Source organism: Triturus cristatus, chromosome 2_1 (genome assembly GCF_964204655.1).
Source record: "Triturus cristatus chromosome 2_1, aTriCri1.1, whole genome shotgun sequence".
Classification (NCBI taxonomy): Eukaryota; Metazoa; Chordata; class Amphibia; order Caudata; family Salamandridae; genus Triturus; species Triturus cristatus.
The window spans coordinates 898,387,272-898,415,070 of NC_140581.1; the positions used below are offsets into that span (position 1 = coordinate 898,387,272).

Consider the following 27,799-nt stretch of genomic DNA (forward strand, 5'->3'; position numbering starts at 1 on the left):
TCAACCCTCGGCTGGCGCGTCCTCCGTCACTGCTTACCGAGGAGAGCACCTCGGGCTGGTTGTTCTGTTCTGGCTGCGGGGGGGCCGACGGTGTCAATCCTTCCGGAAAGAAAACAGTCCAATTACTTCCGGCCGAAGGCACGGAAATAAATCAGCTTCCAGTGTTCCGTCGCCTCCAAACGAGGCGACGGAACACTGTATATATATACACTGAAAAAACCATAGGTTTCACACACGTTATAGTTAGGAATTAGCATTTAAAAAACCTTGCAAATTCACTTAAAAAACCATAGGTTTCACACAGGTTATAGTTAGCTGTACATTTCACTCGTAAAAAACCAATGAAATTCCACGTTATAGTTAGATCAGGTAACTATAACTTGCGCACCCGCAATGCACTGCTGATGACGTCACATATTACATCACTTATGACATGGTCAGTGACATCACTCATGACATCAATGATGACATCTGAAATGACACATTGTGCATTGCGGTCGCGCAAGGCTGTACCTTTAGCAATGTTGATATGTCTTTGTCATGGCTCTAATAAGTGTTTTTTACCCGCAACACTTAAGCATATCTCCAACACTGCTCAGATTTGGTAGTGTATAAACTTCTTTTGACTACTGATTTAGCCCACTGGGGCACGATGGTCAAGCGAAGCTGCCAATTGGGAGCTAGCGGAGTAATGGTATTTCACTCGCCAATTGTGATGCGTGCACTTGCGAGTTGATAAAGCTCGATCTATTCAATAACCCTGTATGAAGCATCATACTATGAAAAATATGCAGCACATTGCCAATGATTATTTTTGCTTTTTCAACAGCATATGTTTTACCACGTAAAGTTTTTTGTATGTCAAGTCACAGAAACTGCATAAGTGGTTGTGTTAAATACGAGTGATAGTATTTTCACCATGTTTATTGCACGTGACCAGCACTGGCACTTTAACTATGCAAAACAAACACAGTCTGTTGCCCGTGATAAAGGAGTGCGAGTAAACTCCGAAACGCGTCGGACCTAGTGTTTAAATAAACACACCTTTGATTTGTGGCCGCGGCTCCAGTGCTTTCTTTCGTCCTGATATTTGGAAAGTAAGACGCAGTGGATTATCTGGTATATATATATATATATATATATATATATATATATATATATATATATATATATATATATATAATAATTTTTTACTTGTGTGTCTCCGTTGCTCCATACCTGGCTTTCATCGTGCTCCTTTGGAAAGACACACGCATGCTACCCCTACTTAGGCACAAGGAAGTAGTGGGAGTAACGCTCAGTTTCTGCTTCCAGACCCGGGACCCTCTCTCTGGCCCCTTTGGTCAAAAGGACCTTCGCTTTCTGCAGCAAAATGGACATGTTGTCCTCTGTCAGCCACCCTGATGGGGAGTAAAAAGTCCAGAAGAGCAGAAAGCAATGAAAGATAATGTCTTTACATGATGACAGATCCTGTCTCTTACAGGGCGGTTGTGTGCCAGAAAAGACACACTCAGACGGTTTTAAAGTTGTAGTTGCTGAAAGGGCAGTGGAATGAGCTGAGCATTGTCCCCGATATCTGGGAGCTGCTTCCTAGACCTCAAAAGGGCTGAGGAACCTGCTGTGCTGGTGGCATGGTCTGATGTTCTCGACATGCCAAACTCCTGGCTTGACCCAGAAATGGGCGAAAGTGCTAGGGAAACTGGTGAGTCTAGAGAAACCCAATAAGCTATCTGTAGTGTGACTCGGTTTGAATTGCACTGGGGCCAAATCTGCTTTCTCATCGAAGAGGTGCAAGCCATCGAATCGCATATCCATCAGGGATTCCCGGACATCCCCTGAGAAGCCCATAGATCTCATCCAAGTATGGTGCCGAAGCAACACACTTTTGCCAGTCATTCATCCACAAGCAATCATTCGTGTCCAGGCCAAACCAGATAATACATTTTGCCACATCCTGGCCATCCTCAGTAGTTCGGGCTAATGACGCCTGTAGGACTTTTTGGGACCATGAGTAAGATCTGGCCAACCATGTCCCATAGTGAATGAGTGTAGAGACCAAGAACACCGCTTGCATTTACTGAATGCACGGCAAGGCTGGCGGAAAAAAAAATGCGCTTGCCAAACACTTCTGTATGGGTGAATTGTTGGTCAGGAGGATTCATAGGAAAGGCATTTAGGTTGTCCTATTGGTGGACACCTGAACCACCAAGCTCTGGAGTTCGATGTTGCGTGAAAAATTCAAGGTTGCCTGGAGCTAGTCTGTGCTGAAGAGCGACCTACCTGTTGACCCGGGGTGGTGGCAGTGTTTCTCAAGTGCCCAAGAGCATATCTGTAAGAGCCTCATTAAAGGGCAAGAGGGGTTCAGTAGGCACCTTGGGGCACATGCATCAATGTAGGCTTTTGCGATTCCTTAATTGTGATTATTAAGGAATCGCAATTTAGGAATTGCAAGAGCCTATGCATGTAGGAATCGCTTTAAAATTAGCGATTCTCAAACATTCCTTAATTGCGACTCACAAATTGCGAGTCGCAATTAAGGAATGCCTTCCCATTAATTCCTATGGGCCTACAGGCCCATAGGAATGAATGGGAAATTGCATGCGCATGTGCAATTTGCAAGTACCCAATAGGTACTCGCAAATTGCGAATGCAGTTTCAAGGGTGCCAGGGTGTCAAAAGGACACCCTGTTGCACCCCTGAAATTGATCTGTGCACACATGTTGCGCACACACATGCCCCAAGGGCATGTGTGTGTGTAACCTACTACTTTGAAAAATACACTTTAGTGCATTTTTCAAAGTTTTTGCAAATTACCATCAAGTTCAAATTGTAATTTGCGGCCCCTATTAGCGAAATCACTATTTACGATTTCATCATGCATTGCATTTAAGGAATCGCAATTTGCAGGTAAAAGACCTTTGCAGCTCTTCTTATCACCACTGCAACAGAGGCACTCTCCTCTGTGGCAGAACAAGGGAGAGAGACTAAACCAGTATCTGGTGAGGTGTCCAGACTACTGGCATCCTGTAGGTCTTCATACCAATTGTCCTCATCAAATTGTGGGACAAATTTGTCTTCATCGTCTCCGAAATTCTGGCTTTGGCCTGATATCCCAACCAAAAATTTGGGTAAGGCAACTGTGTGGTGAAAGCAATATGTCAGTCAGAAAAATTGTCTAAAGGCTGTACAATCTGGTATACAAGAAACAATTGAAGTTCCCAGACCCATGTCGGTCTGAGTAGTATTTTTACGTGACCATAACCTGCATTATTTTATGAACTTATGGCTAGATCTATGAAAAAAGCATTTTGTGATTCCCAAATTGCAAATTTTACAGAATCGCTATTTTGTAATCACAAAATGCAATGTATCAAAAAATTATTCCAAAAATACAGATTCAGTAAAAATTGCATTTGCAAATACAGATTCGCAATTTAAAGAATTGCAATTTAAAGAATCACAAAATTGCTAATCTACTATTTTGATGCAGCATGATGACCTCACAACCAGGAAGTGAGGTTTCCCATGCTGTTCGTGAGGGCCTGAGGCTGTGTAGGAGGCTGAGAGCAGGAGCACACCACTCAGGAGCACATCCAGATTGCAGAGGCAAGCACAAATACCCAGCATGGCATCACAGGAGAAGGCAAAGGAGGCTGTAGGGTGTAAAAGAAAATTTAAATTCAGTGAAAAAGAATTGGAGATCCTAATTGAGGGAATGGTCAAGACCCAGGATTAATCAGTAAAAAAGCCCTCCATGTACCAGGGTCAGAGAAAAGGAAAATGTGGCTGAACATCCAAGCACAAAATCAGTGCAGTAGGGGTCACACAGCGCTCCATTGCAGATTTACGCAAGCTCTGGTATGATTTGCGGTCAAGGAGATGGTGGCAAGCAGGCATGCGTACGCCAGGAAGACCGGCGGAGGACCATCTACCGAGGCCTGCGTCTATGCCCCTTGAGGACTTGGTGGAGTTGACCCTACAGCCTGAGTCCATCAGTGATGTTACGGACATCGACACCTCAGCCACCCCCACTACCAGCCAAGGTAGGATGCATGCTAAACTACACTTTCCCCATAATTCACAAATGCACTCTTAGTAAGGCGAGAAACATTTTTATAAAAACAAACTCCAGTCCACTTCTTGGCTACCACCCAGCAATGCATCATGGGAGATGTAGTCAGGCACACAAGATAAAAAATTAATTCTAGCCGCACAGGCGCAGTTGAGAACCACATGTAAGTGACCAATGAACACACCGTGTTTTGGTAGATCAAATCCATTTTCATTGAAATTCTAAATGTCACAAAGCTGTACACACATCATACTGAAGTAGTTCTGTTACATTCACAGATACCCCAGTGCCACAGGGACACGACACAGCAACACATGAGCCAGAGGAGACCCAGGAACAGGCAGGGGAAGAAGAGACAGCTACCACAATGCCAACAACACCGGCACCAAGAACACGCAGGTACACTGTGTCCCAACTACAGGAGTCTGAGGTGGAAGGCGAAGACACCCAGGAAGAGCTGCAGTCGAGGCCAGATGAGCAGGCACAGACCCAAAGTGAGCAGTCCCACTTGCAGCATCACAACACCTATAGCAAGAGACCCAGAGCAAGAGTGCACGGTGCTGCTGAGAAAAGAGAGAGCTACTCTGTCTTTGCTGGACTGCAGGGCACAATGGTGAAGGTGCAGCGCCTGCAATTAAAAGACATGTGGTCAATGCAAACCCAGCTGGTATGTCTGAAGGACAACATGGTGGACATTAAGGACAGCATCAGAGAGTTGACCAACACAGTGGCGTAGGGCCATAGAGCAAATGCTGAAAGCCTCAGGGACATGACAGAAGCCATTAGAGAACTCTGTAACACCATGCAGAGGGAGCATACCTCCAAAAGCAGCCAAAGTCCTCACCTATTAGGCTGTTTGGATGGTTACATCAAGGCAATAAACCGTCTGAGCAATGCCACAGCTGTCCTGTCCAGACGCACTGTGGCCATGTAGGTGGAAAAGTAGATAGTGATGTGACCAAGGTATGGCAATGGGTAAGGTAACCTGTTGCATATGATTTTCAGTGCAGAATGTTGTGCATGTTTATTTGAAATCCTATGTTGTCATACAAATTTACACACATGTTAACATGGTGATGGCTGTGTGCATACAATTTACCTGAGATTAAGGTGAATAAAACACAGTAGCTAATAAGCCATGAAGTGTGTTGTCTCATCTTTACTCACCCTAATAATAATTCAGTGTGATTTCTGCACGACGTTGTCGGCCCTCTGCTGCTCTTGATCCGTCTCCAGCTTGCCATGCCTTACATTGCCCATCTTCATCATCTGTGTCTGGATCAGATATGTCTATTGCTATGCATTTGGAAGTCGCAATGTTGTGCCACATGGCACAAGTGGCCACAATTTTACAGCATATCTCAGGCCTGTACTGCTGGGCATCTCCACTCTTATGTAGGCAGGGGAACCTACTCTTCAGTAATTCAAAGGTTCTCTTGATAATGTTGGGTGTAGACTTATGCGCAGCATTGTATTTCCTTATCTTTGAGATGCAGGCTTCAGGTATGTGGTGAGTAGAAGGAGCGTACAGCATATGCGCTGTCACCTATAGTGTAAAAGGCAATAGATGAGTCACTGTATTGGTTCACCATATCCAGAGAATCTACCAGACTATGTTACATGCATTTACCTAGCAGGTATCCTTCGCCAAATTCACCCCCAAGGAGACGTGTGTATATACCACTGTGTCTGAATATGAAATAATTGTGTGTGCTGCCAGGGAATTTTGCCACTAAGTCAGTTATTATGTGTCAGGCATTACATATGACCGGGATGTTCATTGAATGAAAGGATTTCCTGTTCCTGAATACGTACTCATTACCTGAGGGGGGACAAATGGGGACATGTATACCATCAATGCACCCAATTACATGGGGGAATTGGGCTATCTGGTAGAAATCTAATTTGGTCTGCTGCAATTCCTGTGGCGTAGTGGGGCAAATAATGTCATGGCGTATCCTCTTGACCATTGCGTCCAAGAAGGCATTGAAAAAGCGCGAAAGTGCACTTTGGAAGACCTCTCCTGCTGCTGCTATCACTCTCTCGTGGCTCACTGAAGCTAGAAGGTGCAGTGAACATAGGACCTGCACATGTGTGGGAATGACATTGGTCCACTGAGTATGATGCTGCAGAAGTGGTTGAAATTCAGCTATCAGTCAGGTCTAGGATTGTAGTGGAGTCTAATCTATAATTGTTATGGATTTCTTCCTCTGTCTGCTGAAACAGTGTTAGGCGCACTCTAGAAATGAGTTCTTGTCTCCTCCTCTGTGCTGATACAAGAATTCTCATCCTCCTTTCTATGACGTACAGTGCTGCCATTGTGAAACATTCTGAGGCCCTCTGGGCCTGTTAAAATAGTTTGCACCTGGTTACCACCTGATTGGGAATAGGTTCTAATTTGTACGTGCACAATTGCGAATTTTGGATCATTCGCAATTTGCGAATGGTTCATACATTGGTCTTCGATTACCAATTTGCGAATTCACAGTTTGTGATTTGCACAATTGGTATTCGCAAAATAAGGATTCACATTTTTTGCTATTAGCAATTTTGCGAACGTTTACCCTTTCATACATTCCAAAAGGCCATTTTGCATTCACAAATGGGCGAATTTTGTGAATCGCACTGTTTGCGAACGCAAGATACTTTCATACATCTGGCCCTTAGTTATGGTGGTGTGCTCTTAACCGTGCATATCTGTAAACGTGTATAGAGATGCACTGTTAAATAATATATGAAAATAAGAATGTCGGAATGCAGTCTTTGTATTAAATGATGTTGTGCACTATTGGTTTACTAATAGATGCTATTTTCTTGTTACATATGCACAGGGTTTGTTTGGACACGCTTGCTGCTTTGCTGAAATCAAGTAAGTGCTGTTTTGCCTTAAAGGTCAAGTGCAGTTTATTTAAAAACATGTAACTCCTTTCCAAATGTTGTGTTATTTAATGTGAAAATGCATGTCTACCAATTTCAATTCATCTTTTGTTTGTAAAACTGGTTGAACCTTTTCAACCAGAGATGATCTTTCTGTTTTTATGTATCTATGCAGTCCTAGTATACTGGTGGCAATTGCTTTTCTAGGAGGGATGAAGTAATTTGTTCCTTATATGAAAATGACTAAGTATGTGACACTGTATTAGCATCTCTCAGCTCATGTAACCAACAATTCAAGGAAGTATTTCAAATATAAAGGTAAAGTTCAGAGAGGAGATGTGAATAATTAAAATAGAGCACTTGAAATTTCATGCTTATAAATGTTTACCCTTACCCTAAAAAGTTCCAGTTTTTGAGTGTTTGTGATGGATCAAGAATGCCCTAGACATTATTGCTATTATTGAGCAAACACTTGGTTTTCGACCCCAAAAAACCTTTTTAAAATGTAAATGCCCTTTTATGAGTCTGAAGAGTCTATGCAATTAGTAAAAGGATGGTTTTTTTTAATCCATTGCGATTTGCATTGGAGGGAGTGAAATGCATCCCTTTCCTATTTGGGATTTTCAGTGGAATATATCACTGGGTTGAGGCTGCAACTGCAGCCCTAAATATTTGATCAGTTACAAACCTGAAGTTGGTGGGATATCTGATTCTCAAAGTGGGACAGCTTCTCTTTTGAGAATCATTCCAGCAGCTCTGTAGGACTGTAGGCAGTGTTCCAGTGAACACTGTCTTCTCCCCAGTTTGTTTCCAAAGTGGAAGTGTTTTCTTTAAAGCAGCTTCTGTTCCTTGAACGTACATTATCTGGTTTAAAAAAAAAATAAGTTTTTCCATTTGGGAATGCTGATGCAGAGATGGAGGCCTGCTATCCCTTCCATGCCTCCATCCCTGTATTTGAAGAGAGTCACATGGGGTCACAAAGTGTAACCTGCCTAATTAGTATTCACTAGGCGAATTGTCCGATGACCTACGAAGGTACAATTTGATATGCGACCAATTAGTACATCAGTCACATTGCAAATTGTATTCCCTTCGGCAAACCATCCAGTGTACACATTGGACATCCCTCGTTTTACCTGGGAATAGAACATCATGCTCCTAGTGTCGTGAGAGGTTGAATAGGATGGTATAATGTGATACTTAGATACATTCTGTTCAAAAGGGGGTGAAGAATTGGTGTTGCGAAGGGATATAGAGCCGCACCATATGAGAAGTATTCAATACAAATCAATATGCTGCTTACTGGCAAGTGCAGGGAGCTGTTATCCATAATTTGGCACTATCTAAATGACATTCAGAGAGTTCAACAATTTGTTGTCTGAAACCATGTACAAGATAAAAAGTAAAAACTAGATGCTGCAGTTTTTGGTAGCTTTTAATCTGCCAAATGTAGACGTGATCTTGCTTTTCCATCCATCCATCCACCTGCTCTATTGGTATTTTGACCATTTTTGTAATTTGTGGTTGAAGTGAAAGGTAAGAAGGCAGGGGTAGTGGGGTTGGAGTGGACAGTTGGCACTGAGGCAGGCACAGTTACTCATTGCTGTTGTGCAAGCTCCTGACTTCTGTAGCTGTGATGGCGTCCAGAGTTAGAAAAAGCTGTAGAAGTCACATTGATGCATTGATCAATACAGAAGAGCTTCCTAGGGTCAGAACTGTTCCCAAAACAATAAGACTCAGAGCTGAAACAGTTAATGCAATCCTTTTGCGAGGAAATTCCTGCCCTCCAGAAAGGATAAAATCAAATCATCGGAGGATGAAGTGGAGTAAGAGGAATTCTAACATGGCTGCCAAAAAGCACATTAAAGATCCCCAGCCTAGCATGGGTTGATTTCCCTCTGCAGCTCAGAGTGGAATGTTCGGCGTGTGAAATTCTACTCTGCGCTATTCACTGAGACAATTAATCTGGTAGGAAGGATTATTTGAAGCTCTGTTGTGTTAGTGTGGATAATGATGTTGTGTAAGGGCGTCGTTTTAGTTTTCTTCGTGTGGAGGCAAGTTAGAGCTGTGCTAGTGGACAGTAGTGTTCTTTTGTGAGTCTCCTTGTGGGCGGTTCTTAGGTTAAATTCCGCCTGTTTTTTAGTAGTGTTTCTCCATAGAAATTCTGGGCAGTGTTAGAGTGGAAACTAGCGTCTCGATTCAGCATTTTCCTATTTACTGGGGTAGTGTTCACTGTTAAGTTTTACAGGTAGTATCTGAGTAGAGAATACAGTCTCAACTCGGCAGCTGCCTAACACAAATTGATATATCCTTAGCTCAGAATTGTTGTTTATCGATTAAGGCACTGTCGGAGCTGAGTTTATCATCTCTGCTCGGCAGCAGTTTGTGTGTATTCAAGTTTTTAAGGTGCATAATTAATTGGCATCAGTTGAAGAGTGTGTCTTAGTTTAAAAACGAAAACTACCTTTGTAGTTTTCCCAACAGAGACTAGTGTCTCTTCCTGGCAGTAAATCACAGTTATGGAAGGTGTTCCAGAGCGTCGTGAACTTCTGTGATTGGAGGATAGCAGTGGTTACCAGATTGCTATCCTCCAATCACAGCCGCAAATATTCTATACACACATAAAAGAATAGGGGGTCTAATAGTAGACAGCGCAAAGATTCAAAAAGGAATAAGGTGTGTAGAATCAATCAACCCATGCGTTGTCAGAGCAGAGCATGGATAACCATCAAACTTACTCAACCAATGAGACAAATAATGAGAGCAAAGACACCTCTCATGATCAGTTTATATCACATGGTATCCAATTAGAACAGAGGTGTGTCTCTCGATCGTAGAGACTGCCTCACTAGTTAAAGGCTCTATTGCTCCCTTGGGTTGATAGAGAAGCGTCAAGAAGACACGTGAAAAACTGTGACCACCAGACAAAGTGGAAGTGCAGTGCAACAAAAGAACTGTGAATTCTAAAAAGGGATTGTGTGCAGAGTACGATGTAATTCAACTCACTCCACACATCTCAATTAACATAAACCCATATCACCAAGGGGGTGCCACAGGGCTCTTGTCTAAGCCCTACTTTGTTTAACATCTACGTGGCACCCCTGGCCAACATATTGAGAGAATTCGGGTTTGTACCTGTCTCGTACGCTGACGACACGCAGCTTATATTCCCTTTTAAACATCTGACCGACGAAGTGAGGGAGACCTTCTCAAACGGCATGAAAGCTGTTGCAAATTGGATGAAAGCGAACTATCTCCAATGCAACGTAAGCAAGACTGAAGTAATGCTCTTTGGGGAGGTTAGAAATCTGTGGACTTCGGAGTGGTGGCCAAGTGAACTGGGACAAGTACCTGAACCCAAAACGGTCGTAAAAAATCTAGGGGTCCGTCTTGACCGTGAACTTACCTACAAGCAACATGGCAACTGGGTTTTTGGCCAATGCTTTCATGCTATTAGGCTCTTACGTAAAGTGTTTCCACTACTGCCTGATTCCATCAGAAAGACTTTGGTTCAGGCTCTAGTGCTGAGTCGCTTGGACTATTGCAACAGACTCCTGCTGTCGGCCAATCAGGGAGTCCTAGCTAAACTCCAAGTAATACAAAACACTGCGGCAAGACTGGTGATGAATGCCCCCCCAAGAACTCCTTCTAAACCTCTTCTCGACAAACTACATTGGCTCCCAGTCTATAAAAGGATCAGGTTTAAGACATGCTGTCTCATCCATAGAACCATATATGGCACTGGTCCTCCTTATTGGAAAGATAAATTCATTCCTTACATTCCTACTCGACTCCTCAGATCCAGCAGTAAACTTCACCTTAAAGTACCGACCATTAAGAAGAGTAGACAAGGGGGGAAGGCTCTATCTGTGGCAGGCCCGACCCTATGGAACAATCTTCCTTATGAGTTAAGGCAATGTTCCGAATTCTTGAGTTTTCGAAAAAAACTCAAAACGTTTTTATTTTAGTCATTTTTCACTACGTTAGCTGGAAACTCGCTGTATTTGTGGTGCGCCTTCTTTTCTCCCGTCACCTGTAGTCGCCAACCTTCTTCTTCTGTCTTTCTGTGCGCAGAGATACTCTTATGCAAGAGTCGATTCTAGCGCGGTATAAATTTATAAATAAAATAAATAAAAATAACCAGCAGTGCTGACTAGTCGCTGCTAAATGAGGGTCGACATGTTTCGGCCTTCTAGGGATTGTAGCCCACGGCTTTCTTCAGGACCTATATAAATTTATGCTACTGCATTCAGTTGATGGAATTCAAATGGTACGTGTGAAAAAATGTGAAACTAAACAAAACCAGAGAAGTAGTAGTAAATACAACCTCACGTAGTCCTAATCCTCTATATCACAGGGTGCGAGCATCACCCAGCGTGATCAGGGATTTCACCTCACCTACCATGGAACCTGGCTCAGGTTAAGGAGGCCCCGCTCTGTCCGTCGTTGCCCCAGGATTTCCCGAGCAGGGTGGGAGGCAAATATTCAGCATTATCTCCTTGCAAGCTAAGTGTATATTTTAACATATAAATGTATATATATGTATGCATATATATGTATATATGTATATATATATATATATATATATATATTACCTACTGGCGGTCGCCAGTAGGTAGTTATAGTTAGGACCACGTTTCCATAGGAAAACCTCAACATTCTATTTTGAATAACTTTGGCGCCGGTCGACGAATCCTCGCGAATTTCTCAAAATAGGTGGGGCGCTACGCTCCGCTCCTACCCTGAAAGTCTCGGGGGGATCCGTCAAGCGGGGGCTGAGATAAAAGGGGGGTCCCAAAACGCGTTTTTCCCATGCATTTTTCCATAGGACCTTTAGAACGAGCTACAGCCCGAACGGCTGAACAGAATTACTCAAAATTTGGCAGAGAGGTAGTCCCTAGGTCAAGGAAGTGCCTTTTGTAGGTTTGGTGTAAATCTGTTCAGTAGATTCTGAGAAAATAGCCTTTAAATCAATATATATATCTGAGCCCGCTTACGGTACGCTTACCGTACGCTTACGGTAAGCGTACGGTGGCGTGCGCGAGCGCGATTCTGATTGGCTCTTAGATCTTAGTAAACATTCGAATCGGCCGAAACCAGGAAGCGGCGGCCGCCATTTTGTGTATTTCACTCTGAAAAAAAAGAGTGAAAACAAGGAAAGGGGGCAATGAGGAGAGTTACAGACCCCCTAACATTTGTGAGGGGGTCAAAGAAGGACTGTAAAGTACAAAGAAAACATTTATTGATTTTAAAAAAAATCACGGGGTACGCGTACGGTAAGCTTACGGTAAGCGTACGGTAGAAAAAAAAAAAAAATAAAAATGAAAAGCAGATTTAAGAGTTTAGATATTAGGGAGCTCTAAAAAGAGCCGTTGTGTTTATGAAATGATTTTTTAGTGGTACCTACAAGTAAGTACCGATGCAGAGTCTAAGGTTCAAGAGGAAGACTCTGTTCCCTTCATCATTGAAGTGCACACCATCTCCTCTATAAATGTCTTGCATGTCATAACGCAAGTTGTTGTGGTAAATGGCACCCATACCATAGTCACGGAGGAAAGCAGAAACAGATTTGTTGACGTGCTTTCTTGCTTTGTCATCGCACCGCGTGCCCACCGTGCGTGCACGGCACTAACTGCGTAAAGTGGGCGCACGGTGCGCGAAGCGCACCGCGTGCTCACTGTGCGCGCACGGAACGCGCACGGAACGAACTGCGTTAAGTGGGCGCGCACGCCACGAATGGCGTAAAGTAACTTAGCATTTAAAAAACCGTACAAATTCACTGAAAAAACCATAGGTTTCACACACGTTATAGTTAGGAATTAGCATTTAAAAAACCTTGCAAATTCACTGAAAAAACCATAGGTTTCACACATGTTATAGTTAGCGGAAATTTTACTGATAAAAAACCAATGAAATTCCCCCGTTATAGTTAGTGCAGGCAACTATAACTCACGCGACCGCAATCTTCTGCTGATGACATATGTGTCTTTATGAAAAAAAAATATTTGTAATATATGTATAGCTAAAAATGTATGGAAGAAGACATGGGCAAATAAGTGTCTAAATACAGTATTAGCATCAGCAGAGGATTGCGGTCGCGTGAGTTATAGTTGCCTGCACTAACTATAACGGGGGAATTTCATTGGTTTTTTATCAGTAAAATTTCCGCTAACTATAACATGTGTGAAACCTATGGTTTTTTCAGTGAATATATATATATATATATATATATTCACTGAAAAAACCATAGGTTTCACACATGTTATAGTTAGCGGAAATTTTACTGATAAAAAACCAATGAAATTGCCCCGTTATAGTTAGTGCTGGCAACTATAACTCACGCGACCGCAATCCTCTGCTGATGCTAATACTGTATTTAGACACTTATTTGCCCATGTCTTCTTCCATACATTTTTAGCTATACATATATTACAAATATTTTTTTTTATAAAGACACATATGTCATCAGCAGAAGATTGCGGTCGCGTGAGTTATAGTTGCCAGCACTAACTATAACGGGGCAATTTCATTGGTTTTTTATCAGTAAAATTTCCGCTAACTATAACATGTGTGAAACCTATGGTTTTTTCAGTGAATTTGCAAGGTTTTTTAAATGCTAATTCCTAACTATAACGTGTGTGAAACCTATGGTTTTTTCAGTGAATTTGTACGTTTTTTTAAATGCTAAGGTACTTTACGCCATTCGAGGCGTGCGCGCCCACTTAACGCAGTTCGTTCCGTGCACGGTTTTTAGCAACTTTAATAAGCCCTGTACATTTGGTGGCCTTCGGCCACCAAAAGCACAGGGGGTGGGGTCAATGTGGATAGTGTTTTTTTTATTTCGATTTTATAATTTCATGTTGCCAAAATTTAGTTTTTTTTCACAGGTTTAATAAGCCCTGCACATTTGGTGGCCTGCGGCCACCAAAAGCACAGGGGGTGGGGTAAGTGTGGATAGTGTTTTTATTTTTTATTTTTTTTTTTAACCGTACGGTAAGCGTACGGTAAGCGTACTCGCCGAAATTGCCGAAAAAAAAAAAAAACGTTTTTGCTCTTGGGGGATGTTTGGGGACTCCCTCAACATGACTGTGTGGGAGGGAGTTGTCAAAACAGCCCCGTAACATGTTTTTGGGCATCATGTTTGATAAATAACACTCAGTGCGAGAGACAAAATGGCGGACGCCGCTTCCTGGTTTCGGCCGATTCGAATGTTTACTAAGATCTAAGAGCCAATCTGAATCGCGCTCGCGCACGCCACCGTACGCGTACGGTAAGCGTACGGTAAGCGTACCGTAAGCGGGCTCAGATATATATATTGATTTAAAGGCTATTTTCTCAGAATCTACTGAACAGATTTACACCAAACCTACAAAAGGCACTTCCTTGACCTAGGGACTACCTCTCTGCCAAATTTCTAGTAATTCTGTTCAGCCGTTCGGGCTGTAGCTCTGTCTAAAGGTCCTATGGAAAAATGCATGGGAAAAACGCGTTTTGGGACCCCCCTTTTATCTCAGCCCCCGCTTGACGAATCCCCCCGAGACTTTCAGGGTAGGAGCGGAGCGTAGCGCCCCACCTATTTTGAGAAATTCGCGAGGATTCATCGACCGGCGCCAAAGTTATTCAAAATAGAATGTTGCGGATTCCCTATGGAAAAGGGGTCCTAACTATAACTACCTACTGGCGACCGCCAGTAGGTAATATATATATATATATATATATATTCACTGAAAAAACCATAGGTTTCACACACGTTATAGTTAGGAATTAGCATTTAAAAAACCTTGCAAATTCACTTAAAAAACCATAGGTTTCACACATGTTATAGTTAGGTGGACATTTCACTCGTAAAAAACCAATGAAATTCCCCCGTTATAGTTAGTTCAGATAACTATAACTCGCGCGCCAATCTATTCACAGTCACACATACAACAAGAATCGAAAGGGGAGAAATTACCACAGTGTGTGATAGTAAAGACAAACTCAGATATTGGGAAAGGTTATCCAAAAAAGAAATAAACAAATGGTGGGAACTCATAACTCTGCTGAAATATGTGGAAGTCAAGAGAATCCCTAGAGGTCTCTGCCTAATGCTAATGCCAAGCCATCAGGACACGAGTGGGGAACTTCTACAAGAATGGGGAGAACATTTATTAGAATCATCAATGGGACTAATAATTATCCTAGTCAAACATATTGATAAAGCCTTAAAAGAAGTGAGAAAGGAGCTGAAGAACTTGGAGGAAGAAATAAATAAAATGGTTCTAAGTGAAGACCTCCAAAAACTCAAATCAGATATACTAAAAAATCTGGAAAAACATGAGGAAAGAGTTAAGCTCCGCAAACAACATAAATTCCTGCGTGACAAAATAGATTTTGAAGAAGGCAGGAGCTTCACGTTTGGAAGACAATACGAGGAAAGAAAAGGCAGAACGCAACTGGAAACGACCAACCAACAATCGAGTTTAGACTCCCTAACAAGTACAGACTTAAGTGATATTGAAGATCCCCAACAATCAACAGATATGAGAAAAAAGACCAATTTTTTAACAGAAATGCGAATGGCTTTGGAGCAGCAAAACAAAAACAATCGACCGAAAAGAGGTCGTGGGAGAGGCCGGGGAAGAGGAATACAGAGAGAAAGACAAGGAGAGGTCAGAGAGGCAAGGGAGGATCAAAAATTGGACACTTGGTCCAAGGACCGATTGAGACAACCGAGGAAACAGAAATAGAAATGGTGGTTCTAAATCCTCAAGAACTGAATATAATCAATCTCTCACACAAAATTCTAACACCAACTGAAAATGAGGTCCTCAAGAAAGGACTAAACTTCTGATGGATACATCTGCCAGTGGATTCCTCACCTTGTGAATATCCCCTGCGCCAGCATTCCACGGAACCTTTTTCCCCAGTTCTCTACGCCGACGTGGACGACGTCATAATGCATCGGCTCCGCTCGCGACTCTGTATGACGTCACCGGAGACATAAGAGAGCCACGTCGGCGTGATGACGTCAGTTCCCTTTTTTCCGCGCCGTCGACGCGCAACGGTTTTTCAGCACTCTCCTGCTACTTTGTAGTCGTGTAGTGTGTTACTGTTGAAAAAATTGCCATGTCTTCGACTAGGAAGTCGGGTTTTAAACCTTGTAGGGAATGTGGGGGCCACATGTCGATGACAGACCCCCATGAAGATTGCTTGTGGTGCCTTTCTTCAGACCACGACGTGGAGGATTGTTCCAGCTGCAGAAGGATGAATCCCAAGGCCTTGAAGGAAATGGAGGCGAAGCTTTTCATGGCCAAGGCTAAGAAGGAGAAGAGAGGTAGGAAGAAGGAGAGATCGAGACCGGAGTCGTCGACTTCGCATTCTTCGAAGTCGAAGAAACACCATAAGAAAAGGAAGCATTCCTCTCGGCGCCGGTCTTCGAAGAACAAGGCGTCGAGATCGACTTCGCCTTGACGTCGAAGTAAGGATGTGCCTCCTTCTCCATCTAAGTCTCCAGAGAGATCTACTTCGCCGAAGCGGACTCCGGCGCGGTCCCCGGTGCAGTCAACGGCGCAGTCACCGGCAGAGTCACCAGCGCAGTCACCGGTTCCAGTGGACTCTTCTGCTTCTGAGGTCGAGTAAGAACAGGAAAAAGAGCCTTCTCCAGAGCTGGATGATCCTGCGGCGCCTGTTGAGGACACTACGGCTCCGGTTCCAGGTACTCCTCAGCCGGATCCGGGATTTATCCCTTAACCCGCAGTTCCCGACTCCGGGTGCGCATTCGACGCATTTTTTAAATGCAATGTATGGGATTTCCAACGGGCTGCCTTCCCATCCGGCGCACCTTCTGGTCCCGTTGGTCCTATGGCATACACACTGGGAGTGCCGCAGCATTATGCTCAGGACCCGTTTATGCCCTTTCTGCCGATGGCGCCTTCGTGGCAGTTTCCGGCGCCGTCTGGGGATCCATCTCGGCTTCGATTAGATCGACCTTCTTCGGAGCCTTCCTCGACGCCGTTGACGACTCCCTCGGCTCCGCGTCCGGCGCCGTCGACTCCGGCGCCGCCAACTCCTACACCTCCGGCTCCACGTTCAGTTCCACCGACTCCACGTACCGCACCGCCGGCGCCTGTTGCTCGGATCCGCTCAAGGAAAGAGGCCTTGAGAGTCTTGGAAGAGGAGCGTTATAGGTAAGAGGTGGAAGAAGGTGAGGTGGATACTTCTTCTGACGACTTTGAGGGGATTCAAGAGGCTAGCGGTCTCGATACAACTCCGGAGTGGGAGCATTCTTCCACTAGATCCTCTCCACCGCAGGAACTGGCTCCTTACCATCTTGTAATAAAGAAGGCCGCAGAGTTGCTGGACTTGCAGTTGCCCTCTGCTGAGTATAAACCTAATCTTCTGACGGAGGTGTTACATTTGCCTACCTCGACCAGTGAGCCTTTGTTGTCTTTTAATAAGGCTATTTTGGAGCCAGTTATGGACGTCTGGCGTAAGCCACTCTCTTCGCCGGCAGTCTCCAGACAGGTGGCAAGAAGATATAGGGTGGCTCCTGCATATCCAGGTTTTCTATCTTCCCACCCTTCTCCAGAAAGTCTGGTGGTACAGGCGTCATGCTCGAAGCATGCTTCAGGAGCTTTTCCTCAGACTCCTGCGGATAGGGAGTCTAAGAAGGCGGATCAGGCGGCTAAAAAGACCTTTTCTTCAGGGAGCATGGCGCTTAAATCCACTAATGCTACCTGCTTACTAGGGCGCTACGTTCATGCTCTTATGGACTCAATGAAATCTTTAGCCCCTAAGTTGCCAGAAGGTGATAAGGCGTCTTTTATGGAAGTGGTCACTGACACTCAGGCTGCTGCAAGGCAAGTAATTAAGTTGGAGCTTGATACCGCTGATTCTGTGGCAAGGATAATGGGGTCATCTATAGCCACTAGGAGGCAAGCGTGGCTTCGTTCATCTGGATTCTCTACGGATGTTCAGGCCACCTTGGTGGATTTGCCCTTTGACGGACAGAAACTTTTTGGTGAAAAGGCTGATTCCGCCTTGCAGAGATTTAAAGAGAGCAGGGTGACGGTGAAATCTTTAGGTCTGCAAGCTCCTGCTAAAGGATTTGGGCTTAAGAAATTCAGAGGCTTTGGGAGATCTTCATTTCGCTCCTTCCGGCAGCCTCAGCAGCAACAGCAGCAGCAGAATCCCCTCTATAGGTCCTATAGAGGAAGACAAAGAGGACGGAGAGGTTCCGGCCGCAACCCATCTGAATCTTCTGCCTCCTCTGCTCCCAATGAAGCTTCAGGGAAGCAGTCCTAGATCCCCCATCCCAGATCATGTGGGGGGTTGGGTGTCCCACTTTCTGCAAGGTTGGAAATCTATTACAACCGACCTTTGGGTTTTAAACCTTGTGGAGACTGGGTACGCCCTTACCTTTCGGGAGTTTCCTCCCCCTTACCCTCCTTGCCAGGGTTACTGCTCAGAGGTCCATCTACTTCTTCTGCAGAAGGAGGTGCTAGCTTTGCTTCAAAAGGGTGCGATAGAGGTGGTTCCAGAGCAGGAAAGGGGTCAGGGATGCTACTCCCGGTATTTCCTGATTCCCAAGAAGGACGGCAGATTGCATCCGATACTGGACCTCAGAGTCTTGAGCTTTTACCTGAAACCGGAGAAATTCAAGATGCTGACCCTTGCGCAGGTTCTTCAAGCGTTGTAGCAAGGAGACTGGATGGTGTCGATCGACTTGCAGGACGCGTACTTCCATGTCCCAATCCTGAAGTCGCACAGGAAGTATCTCCGTTTTACGGTTGGGTCGCAGCATTACCAGTTTGCGGTCCTCCCGTTTGGTGTTACTACTGCACCTCGAGTCTTCACGAAGGTGATGGCGGTGGTGGCTGCTCATCTCAGGAGGTCAGGGATTCCGGTTTTCCCTTACCTGGACGACTGGCTTCTGAAGGCAGAGTCCCCAGAGATGGTGCAACATCATCTGCAGGTAACATCTCAGCTGTTATTCGACTTGGGTTTTTCGATCAATGTGCCCAAATCTCACCTGGTGCCCTCTCAACGCAACCTGTTCATAGGGGCGGTACTGGACACTACTGTGTGTCGAGCATTTCCTCCACCTCAAAGAATTCTCGACATTCAGGAGATGGTCCCTTTATTCCACAATGGAGCGGTTGTTCTGAAGGTCCTTCGTCTGCTCGGTCTGTTCGCCTCCTGCATTCTGTTGGTCAACCATGCACGCTGGCACATGAGGGCGCTCCAGTGGTTCCTCCGCAGGCAGTGGTATCAGCACAATGGAGATCTCAGGGAGTCGATCAGGATCTCAAGAGAAGCTGCATGGGATCTATCTTGGTGGAGCGTGGGGGGCAATCTGTCTCAATGAAAGCCCTTCCATCTGCCTCCATCGGTGGCTACAGTGATAACGGAGGCCTCCACCTTAGGATGGGGTGCTCATCTGGAGGATCTGGAGATCAAGGGTCTTTGGTCTCCAGAGGAAAGGTTGCTTCACATCAACCTTCTGGAATTGCGGGCGATTCGTTTGGCACTCAAGGCCTTCCTCCCTTCCCTTCCCTTCGCAGTCAGTCTGTTCAAGTCCTGACTGACAATACTACCGCGATGTGGTATGTCAATAAGCAGGGAGGAGTGGGGTCGCATTGTCTCTGCAGAGAGGCTCTGCGTCTTTGGTCCTGGGCTCAGGACCATCGGATTTGTCTGATGGCAAATCATCTGGCTGGGGTGCTGAACGTACGTGCGGACAGTCTGTCGGCAGTTCTCCGCCGACCACGAGTGAAGGCTCCATCCGGAGGTGGTTTGTTACATCTTTCGGACGTGGGGAACCCCTCGGGTGGACCTGTTCGCCACTCACGAGTACGCGCACTGCCCGTCATTCTGCAGTCTCCAGTTTCCGATGCAGGGGGCGTTGGGGGACGCGTTTCAGTTGAGTTGGGGTTCACGACTCCTTTACGCGTTTCCTCCCATACCCTTGATTCCTCGGGTTCTGAGGAAGATTCGCCAAGACCGGGCCCAAGTTATTTTGGTCGCCCCGGATTGGCCAAGAAGGGTGTGGTATACAGATCTTCTCCACCTCTCCTCGTGCCCTCCGCTCCGTCTCACTCTGAGGGCAGACCTCCTCTCGCAGTCGGAGGGGCAGGTTCTACACCCCCACCTCCAGGGCTTACACCTTCATGCCTGGAGATTGAACGGGGCAACCTGAGTTCTTTCTCTCTCCCGCCTGATGTGGTGGATGTTATTTTATCGGCCAGGCGACACTCCACCAAGTCCATTTACTCATATAGGTGGTCTAAGTTTGTTAAGTGGTGTGGAGAGAGATCCATTGACCCTTTAAAAGCCCATCTTTCTGATGTGCTTCAGTTTGCTCTTTCCTTGGCTCAGCAGGGCTGTGCTGTGGCCACGGTCAAGGGCTATCTATCGGCCTTATCGGCTTTTCTATGTCTTCCTGATCAACCGTCCTTATTTAAATCTCCGATTGTACTAAGGTTTATCAAAGGCCTTACAAACAAGTTTCCTCCTACTCCATTTGTAATGCCACAATGGGACCTTAATCTTGTCTTGACTTTTCTGATGGGGTCCCTGTTTGAGCCTCTTCATAGTTGTCCTATGAGGCTGTTGTCCTTTAAGACGGTCTTTCTTGTAGCCATAACCTCGGCAAGGAGGGTGAGTGAGCTTCAAGCTCTTAGTTCTAAACCCCCGTTTTTAACATTGCATGCTGAAAGGATGGTTCTTAGGACCAGGGCTGTTTTCTTGCCTAAAGTGGTTACTCCGTTTCATTTGGGGCAGTCTATTACTCTCCCTGTTTTTTATCCACCTCCTCATCCTTCCAAAGAGGAGGAAAGACTTCATCGTCTGGACCCAAAAAGAGCTGTCAGCTTTTACTTGGATAGAACGAAAGACTTTCGTCTGGACGATCAGCTCTTCGTGGGTTATGTTGGACATTCTAAAGGAAGAGCGGTGCACAAGCGCACTTTATCGAGATGGATCATCCTTGCCATCAAGATCTGCTATGCCCTGGCTGGTAAGGATCCTCCTGAGGGTAGTAGGGCTCATTCAACTAGAGCTAAATCATCTACATCTGCTTTGGCCAGGGGTGTTCCTGTAGCAGATATATGTAAAGCCGCGACTTGGGCCTCCCTCCATACTTTCGCAAAGCATTATTGCTTGGACTCTGAGATGAGGAGGGAGGGCCACTTTGCGCGCTCTGTCTTGCAAGACTTTCTGGTATAGGAAGGTGGACACCCTCCTCCGGGAGTGGGGACTGCTGTGGGAATCTATTCACAAGGTGAGGAATCCACTGGCAGATGTATCCATCAGAAGAACAAGTTACTTACCTTCGGTAACGCTTTTTCTGGTGGGTACAGTATCTGCCTGTGGATTCCTCACTGGCCCACCCGCCTCCCCGTTGTCCACCTTTGTATACCTTAAAAGTTGTCTTGTTTGAGATGTTGTTATGCTTTCTGGTACATTGGTAGGAAATGCTTGTTTTATTTAGCTTTCCTTTTGTATATGTTCTATGTATATTTGATGGTATATTGTATACTGTGTATACTTGAATCTGTCGTTGGTCCACCTGTGCGCCTCGGGGGCACGGAAAAAATGGGTGGAACGGACGTCATCACGCCGACGTGGCTCTCTTATGGCTCCGGTAACGTCATACGGAGTAGCGAGCGGAGCCGATGCATTATGACGTCGTCCACGTCGGTGTAGAGAGCAGGGGAAAAAAGTTCAGTGGAATGCTGGCGCAGGGGATATTCAAAAGGTGAGGAATCCACAGGCAGATACTGTATCCACCAGAAAAAGCGTTACCGAAGGTAAGTAACTTGTTCTTTTGTCCCACATCCCATATTGACATCGCCCAAACAAGGATTGACTTATACAAATATACGCGCAAACTTAAATTAGCGAAAATCTATGCAGAGAAAACGAATAGTGTACAACAAATCATTACTAAACAAATAAAGAGCTCCCTTCAAGTTGAAGACATCAAGGGCTTAGAATTATTAATGACAATGGGCACCGTAACAGAATCCCAGGAAAGAGAAGCACTTATGGAATTACAAGAACTCCAGACAATAGAAGGAGCAGGAGAGAGTGGTCTAAAATTAAAATCCAAATACTATCCCAATTTACCACCAGGTAATAAGATAGATGTCTTTCATGAGGCGATAACAGAAGAGCTATAAAAAATGAAGAACAGTAAAGGAAAAAACAATCTATCCAAAAAACAAATTGATGCTCTAAGATATCTACAAGAAGATAAAACAATTGAGATAAAACCCCGCAGATAAAGGGGGTAATATCGTCATCATTAACAAACAAGACTACATACTAGAAGCAAAGAGACAGTTGATGGATCAAGAATGCTATCAACAACTAAACAAAGATCCAACCAAGGAAATTCAGCATAAACTGGTGGAGAGTTTGCAGAAGTGGTCTCAAAATGGATTGATAGATAAAGATGAATATCGATATCTAAATAGAAAACATCCAACTGTGGCAACTTTTTATTGCCTTCCTAAAATCCACAAAAATCAAGCTAACCCTCCTGGAAGACCGATAGTGTCTGCAAACAACTCATTATTGGAACCAATCTCGGATTATGTCGACCACTTCTTGGCACCTGTAGTAACAAATCTCAGCTCCTATTTGAAAGACATGACAGACCTTTTAAGAAAACTGGAGACAATCACCTGGAATCCAACCTATGAATTGATAACAATGGATGTGGTATTGTTATATTCTAACATCGAACACACCATAGGAACTGAAGTTTGTAAATTCTTCCTGGGAAAAAGAAACATCCAATACAAAGAACATCATGTCATGTTAATTGAAATGATTTCTATGTGCCTAAACAAGAACATCTTTTTGTTTAATAAACAAATGTTCAAACAAATAAAAGAATGTGCAATGGGTTTTTCATTTTCCCCAAATTATGCGAATTTAACCATGGGTTGGTTTGAGCAAAAAGTGGCATGGAATACAGCAAACTATGAATTTCGAGAAAAGATAGTTCTATGGCTTCGGTTTATAGGCAATCTTTTGATTATTTGGGACGGTACCGAATTTGAATTCAACACCCATTTTGAGAAATTGAATAACAGTCCAATGAATCTAAAATTCACGTATGAAATTAACTCCAAACGAGTAGAATTCTTGGACACAGAAATCTATGTGGAAAACAATTCCCTTCAAACCACCTTACATAGAAAGAAGACGGCGACAAATGCAACTTTGCATGGCGAAAGCTTCCACAATGAATCTCTCAAATGGAGTATCCCATATGGGGAGTTTTTAAGATTGCAAAGAAATTGCTCTGAAGACACTGAATTTTTAAAACATAGTCCGCAAGCAGGAGTTCGATTCCTTAATCGCAAATATCCAAAAAAGGTGATTGAAAATAGTCTGCATAAAGTGGCAATTCAGAATCGAAAAGACATCTTACAGAAACCACCAAAAATAAAGGAAATGGAGCAAACAGTAATAAGATTGATAACTACACAAAGCGCAGAAAACAACAAACTGTCAGGAATAATTAAAAAACATTGGGGAATTCTGTAATTAGATCCGACTTTATCAAAAATCATTGGAGACCACCCAAATATAACATATCGACGAGCAAAGAACATAGGTGATAAAATTGTTCATAGCCACTTTCAGGAAGCACCTGTAACAACTTGGCTTCAAAGAGAAGGCTTCTGGCCTTGCAAACAATGCAAAGTATGCAAAATTGCAACTCCAACAAAAACATTGGACATTGGCAGAGGCACAAAATGGCAAATCAGACAGCATCTATTGCGCAAGAGCACCTATGTAGTCTACATGGTAGAATGTCCTTGTAAAAAGCGCTACATTGGCAGCACGATTTTTGAAGTAAAAAAGAGAATCCTGGAGCATGCTCGGGCCACAACACACAAAGGCTGGTCAAACGCCATTGCAAAACACATGGAGAAATACCATGATGGAAAATGGGAGTCATTATAATTTTGTGCCTTGGAACAAATCCCGCAATCTGAGAGAGGTGGGGACCGAATAAAAACCTTCAGACAAAAAGAATCACGCCACATTGTAACATTTAGAACTCTTGACCCCAGAGGATTAAATCAAAATGAGGAGTTATTTGTACATCTATAAAAAATAAAGTGAAATGGACAAGATCTCGTAGCAAATCGAATGCATGAGGGACAGCAATAAAAACTCACCAGCGAGAGAAAAAAGAAATGAACTCAAAATTTCAAGTTTACGCTATTGCACCTACTAAATCAGTACATCGATACTAGTGTGCCTGACGGAAGATTGGGAGCGAACATCGAGAAGGAAGGGGACCAGAGAGGACTAGTCAGTCTCTTCTTATCCCCATTCCACCTTCAGTACCTTCCAGCCAATTTTTGTATCCGTTAGTGGAGCAGACTGAGAGGGGCATTGAGAATTGTCAACATTCTGCTCCTGTGCAGGTTATTCGGCTCCTGACACCTAGGGCTGTGGTACAGATGGGAGTTTAATTTCTTTTTCAGCACCGGATCTGTCACAGATTCACAAGCTTAAATATATGTTCAAGTTATATGTGGCTATAGATGCACATGCTTTGCATAAATCCGCCATCTAGTGTTGGGTCCGAATGATTGCAAGTTGTTTTTGTTCGAAGAAGTTTTTTGAGTCACAAGACTGTGTGACTCCTCCTTTTGGTGATACTGCACATGGGCATCGACTCCATTGTTAGATCATTTCTTTCCACTTGTTTCTTTCCAATGACTGGTTCGGATGTACTCTCTCATGCTTCAGTTTAAGATCTTTTGAGATCCCTTAACTCAACGGTATTGTTTCAAGTGCATAGTCACTTGTGCGGTCCAAACAAAAGAAAAAATTTGCGCATCAGGTTCTTCGACTTACCTCGACGGCCTACGGGCCATGCCCGACCGGGCCATTTTTAATTTAGCAGCTCTAACCAAAAAAATTAGCTACTGGTGGAATGTACTCCGTTCCGTATCTGTCCCAATTGCCATTCAAAATAAACCTCACACCGACTAAAGACCGAACATTCGGTCAATAACTTATGCCTCTCACCTGACCATTGGAAAGATACCTGTTCTGATCTAAAAAGATCCTTCGGGACAGAAGTGCGCGGCACCTAGACATGCAGCGCAGACGACACACCTGACATCTTTGGTCGACAGGAAGAGGAAGAAAAGGAAGCTTCTGCAGCCCAAGAGGAATCCTTCTCCATCCACGAATCAGATTCCAATTTGGAAGTCGAACAAGATCCAGTCATCATGGAGTCTTTCAAGAAACATCGACAATGAGTAGACCTGCCCCCATCCGATAAAACTGCTCACGGGCCGCAACTGCACAAAAGCCATGGCTTACACCAAAATACAGACTAAACATTTACCAGCACTGAAATTTTACTCCTTCGGACCGAAAACTCCACCCAATCCTAACCTCGAAACTATGCAAGTACGGCTTTATCTGAGGCAAACACCTTTGCAGATTCAGCCCGTAACAAAGAAGATTATTCTTCAACCATCAACACCTGCACTTTCAACAAGACAATTTTCTTTTCAAGAGGCTATTGACACTCCTATTCCGCCTCTCAAAAGGAGGAAAAAGGACATTGGCACTAGCCCTTTCCACATTCTTGTCCCTACCTCTCCAAACCCACCAACACTACCCCCAGCCTCCCCTCCACCACCTGCTTCACCAGAACAATCTGGGGAAGGCGACATTTCACCACATTCACCCATCTTAGATAATGATGATATACCAGAGGACACACATCCTAGGGACCCATGGGATGCCTGTGATATATAGCGCCACTAGGGGATACAGACCCAGACCTCTATACCATATGGCCATCCTCCCCAAATGATGCTTCAGCTTATCAAGACCTAATAGCCATGGCTGCAGGTTACCACTAAGTGCCTTTACATAAAGACCCTATAGAGGATGACTTCCTCTTTGAGATCCTCACTACCTCTCAATGAGGGACCCAATATTTACCAATGCTTAAACGAGTGCTATGTCATGCTGACTACATCTTTAAAGACCCCTTAAAGGCACGAATTATTATACCAAGGTTTGACAAAATATATAAGGCAGCTCCGTCTGACCCTATATATAGAAGAGGACAGTTAACTTCAGACTCCTTCATAGTAGCCAATGCAAGGAAAAGAGCTAACTCCCAAACAACTGGGGACGCACCTTCCCTCGATAAGGAGTCTCAGGAAAACGGTTTGCAGCCCATCTGCTACTCATTGGCGAGTTGCTAACAGCCGGGCCCTTTAATCACACTATGACACGGCTCACTGTGATGAAATAGAGGGGCTTCTCCAGCATCTACCAGAAGAATACAAAAAACGGTTATGGACTAGTCAATGATGGGAAGTTAATTACCAATAACTCCATCAAATGTGCAGTAGACTCTGCTGACATTGCAGCTAGAGGCATAAATACCAGCCGTCTCCTGCGTAGAGATGCATGGCTTCATGTCTCAGGTTTTAAATCCGAATTACAACAAGCAGTACTTAATCTTCCCTTTGACAAAGAGCACCTCTTTGGCCCTCAAATAGACACGGCCCTTGAGAAAATGAAAAGATACACTGATGTTTCAAAATCTATGGGGGCCCTACATACTCACACCTACAGTGGGTCTTTTCATCGCCTCTCTTTCAAACAGGATGCCAGATCTGCCTCTACAGATACCACAGGGTCTTCCTATAAAGACCAAGGCCAATTCTCCACCTCTAAAAACTTCTACAGGGGCACATATAGAGGAAATTATTTCAAAGGCTGCTGTTGCAGAAATTCTACTCGTACCGCAAATACAAATTCCAAACAATGACTTGCTCGCCATTCTTCGAACATCTAACACCTGTTGGGGGACGTCTTAAAAACTTTCTCCCAACATGGAAATCCATCACAACAGATCAATGGGTGTTGGACATTATCCAATATGGTTACTGTCTGGAGCTCATCACCACTCCTCCAAATATTCCACCCGGCAAGCACAAGCTATCCATACAACACCAAGCTCTCCACAAACAAGAGATGTCAGCTCTCTTACTCAAAGGAGTCATAGAGCCAGTCCAACTTCAACATCAAGGAAGAGGAGTACATTCACTATACTTTCTCATTCCTAAAAAGGAAGGGTTATTTCCACCCATTCTCAGCCTCAGGGCCCTAAATCACTACATCCTGACAGAACATTTCCACATGGTCACCCTTCAGGAAGTAATAACATTGTTGCAAAATGGTGACTTCATGTCCGCGTTAGACCTAAAGTATGCCTACTTTCATATACCCATCCATCCCGCACATCACAAGTACCTATGGTTTGTCTGCCAAGGAAAGCACTAGCAATTCAAAGTTCTTCCCTTCGGATGCACTGCCGCCCCACGGATATTCACAAAATGCCTAGCAGTAGTGGCAGCACATCTATGTGTGCAAAACATTCATGTATTTCCTTACTTGAATGATTAGTTTATAAAGGCAAACAGCTCCCACGTTTGCAGCCAACATACACAACATACACTCACCCTACTACATCAGCTAGGGTTTACCATCAGTCTGCAAAAATCGGTCCTACAACCATCACAAATACAACATACTTAACCCCTTCAGCGCTCATGACGGAACCACTCCGATAATATCGGTTTCGCACAACTCATTAATAGAGCTGCTCAATACCATGGGGTGGAATTACACACTGACCCCTTGGAAGAGAATTTTTTAGTGGAAACCTTCGCTCCATCACAAAAAAACACAAACACATTACCCATCCTTAAGGGGATGACAAAGCACGCCAATGAAGTATTCAAAGACCCTGTTAGAGCTAGAATACTTACGCCAAGGGTGGACAAAAAATATAAAGCC

At 44.2% G+C, this 27,799-nt stretch overlaps 1 protein-coding gene across 2 annotated transcripts in view; it reads left to right on the forward strand.

The window, feature by feature from the left end:
• Positions 1-27,799, forward strand: part of AGTPBP1 (ATP/GTP binding carboxypeptidase 1) — a 1,256,713-nt gene that overhangs the window by 517,156 nt on the left and 711,758 nt on the right. For both annotated transcript variants that reach the window (XM_085633101.1, XM_085633102.1), the window contains one exon: positions 6,904-6,941. In XM_085633101.1, coding sequence (XP_085489227.1) covers positions 6,904-6,941 — 38 coding nt within the window. The remainder of the gene's footprint in view (positions 1-6,903; positions 6,942-27,799) is intronic.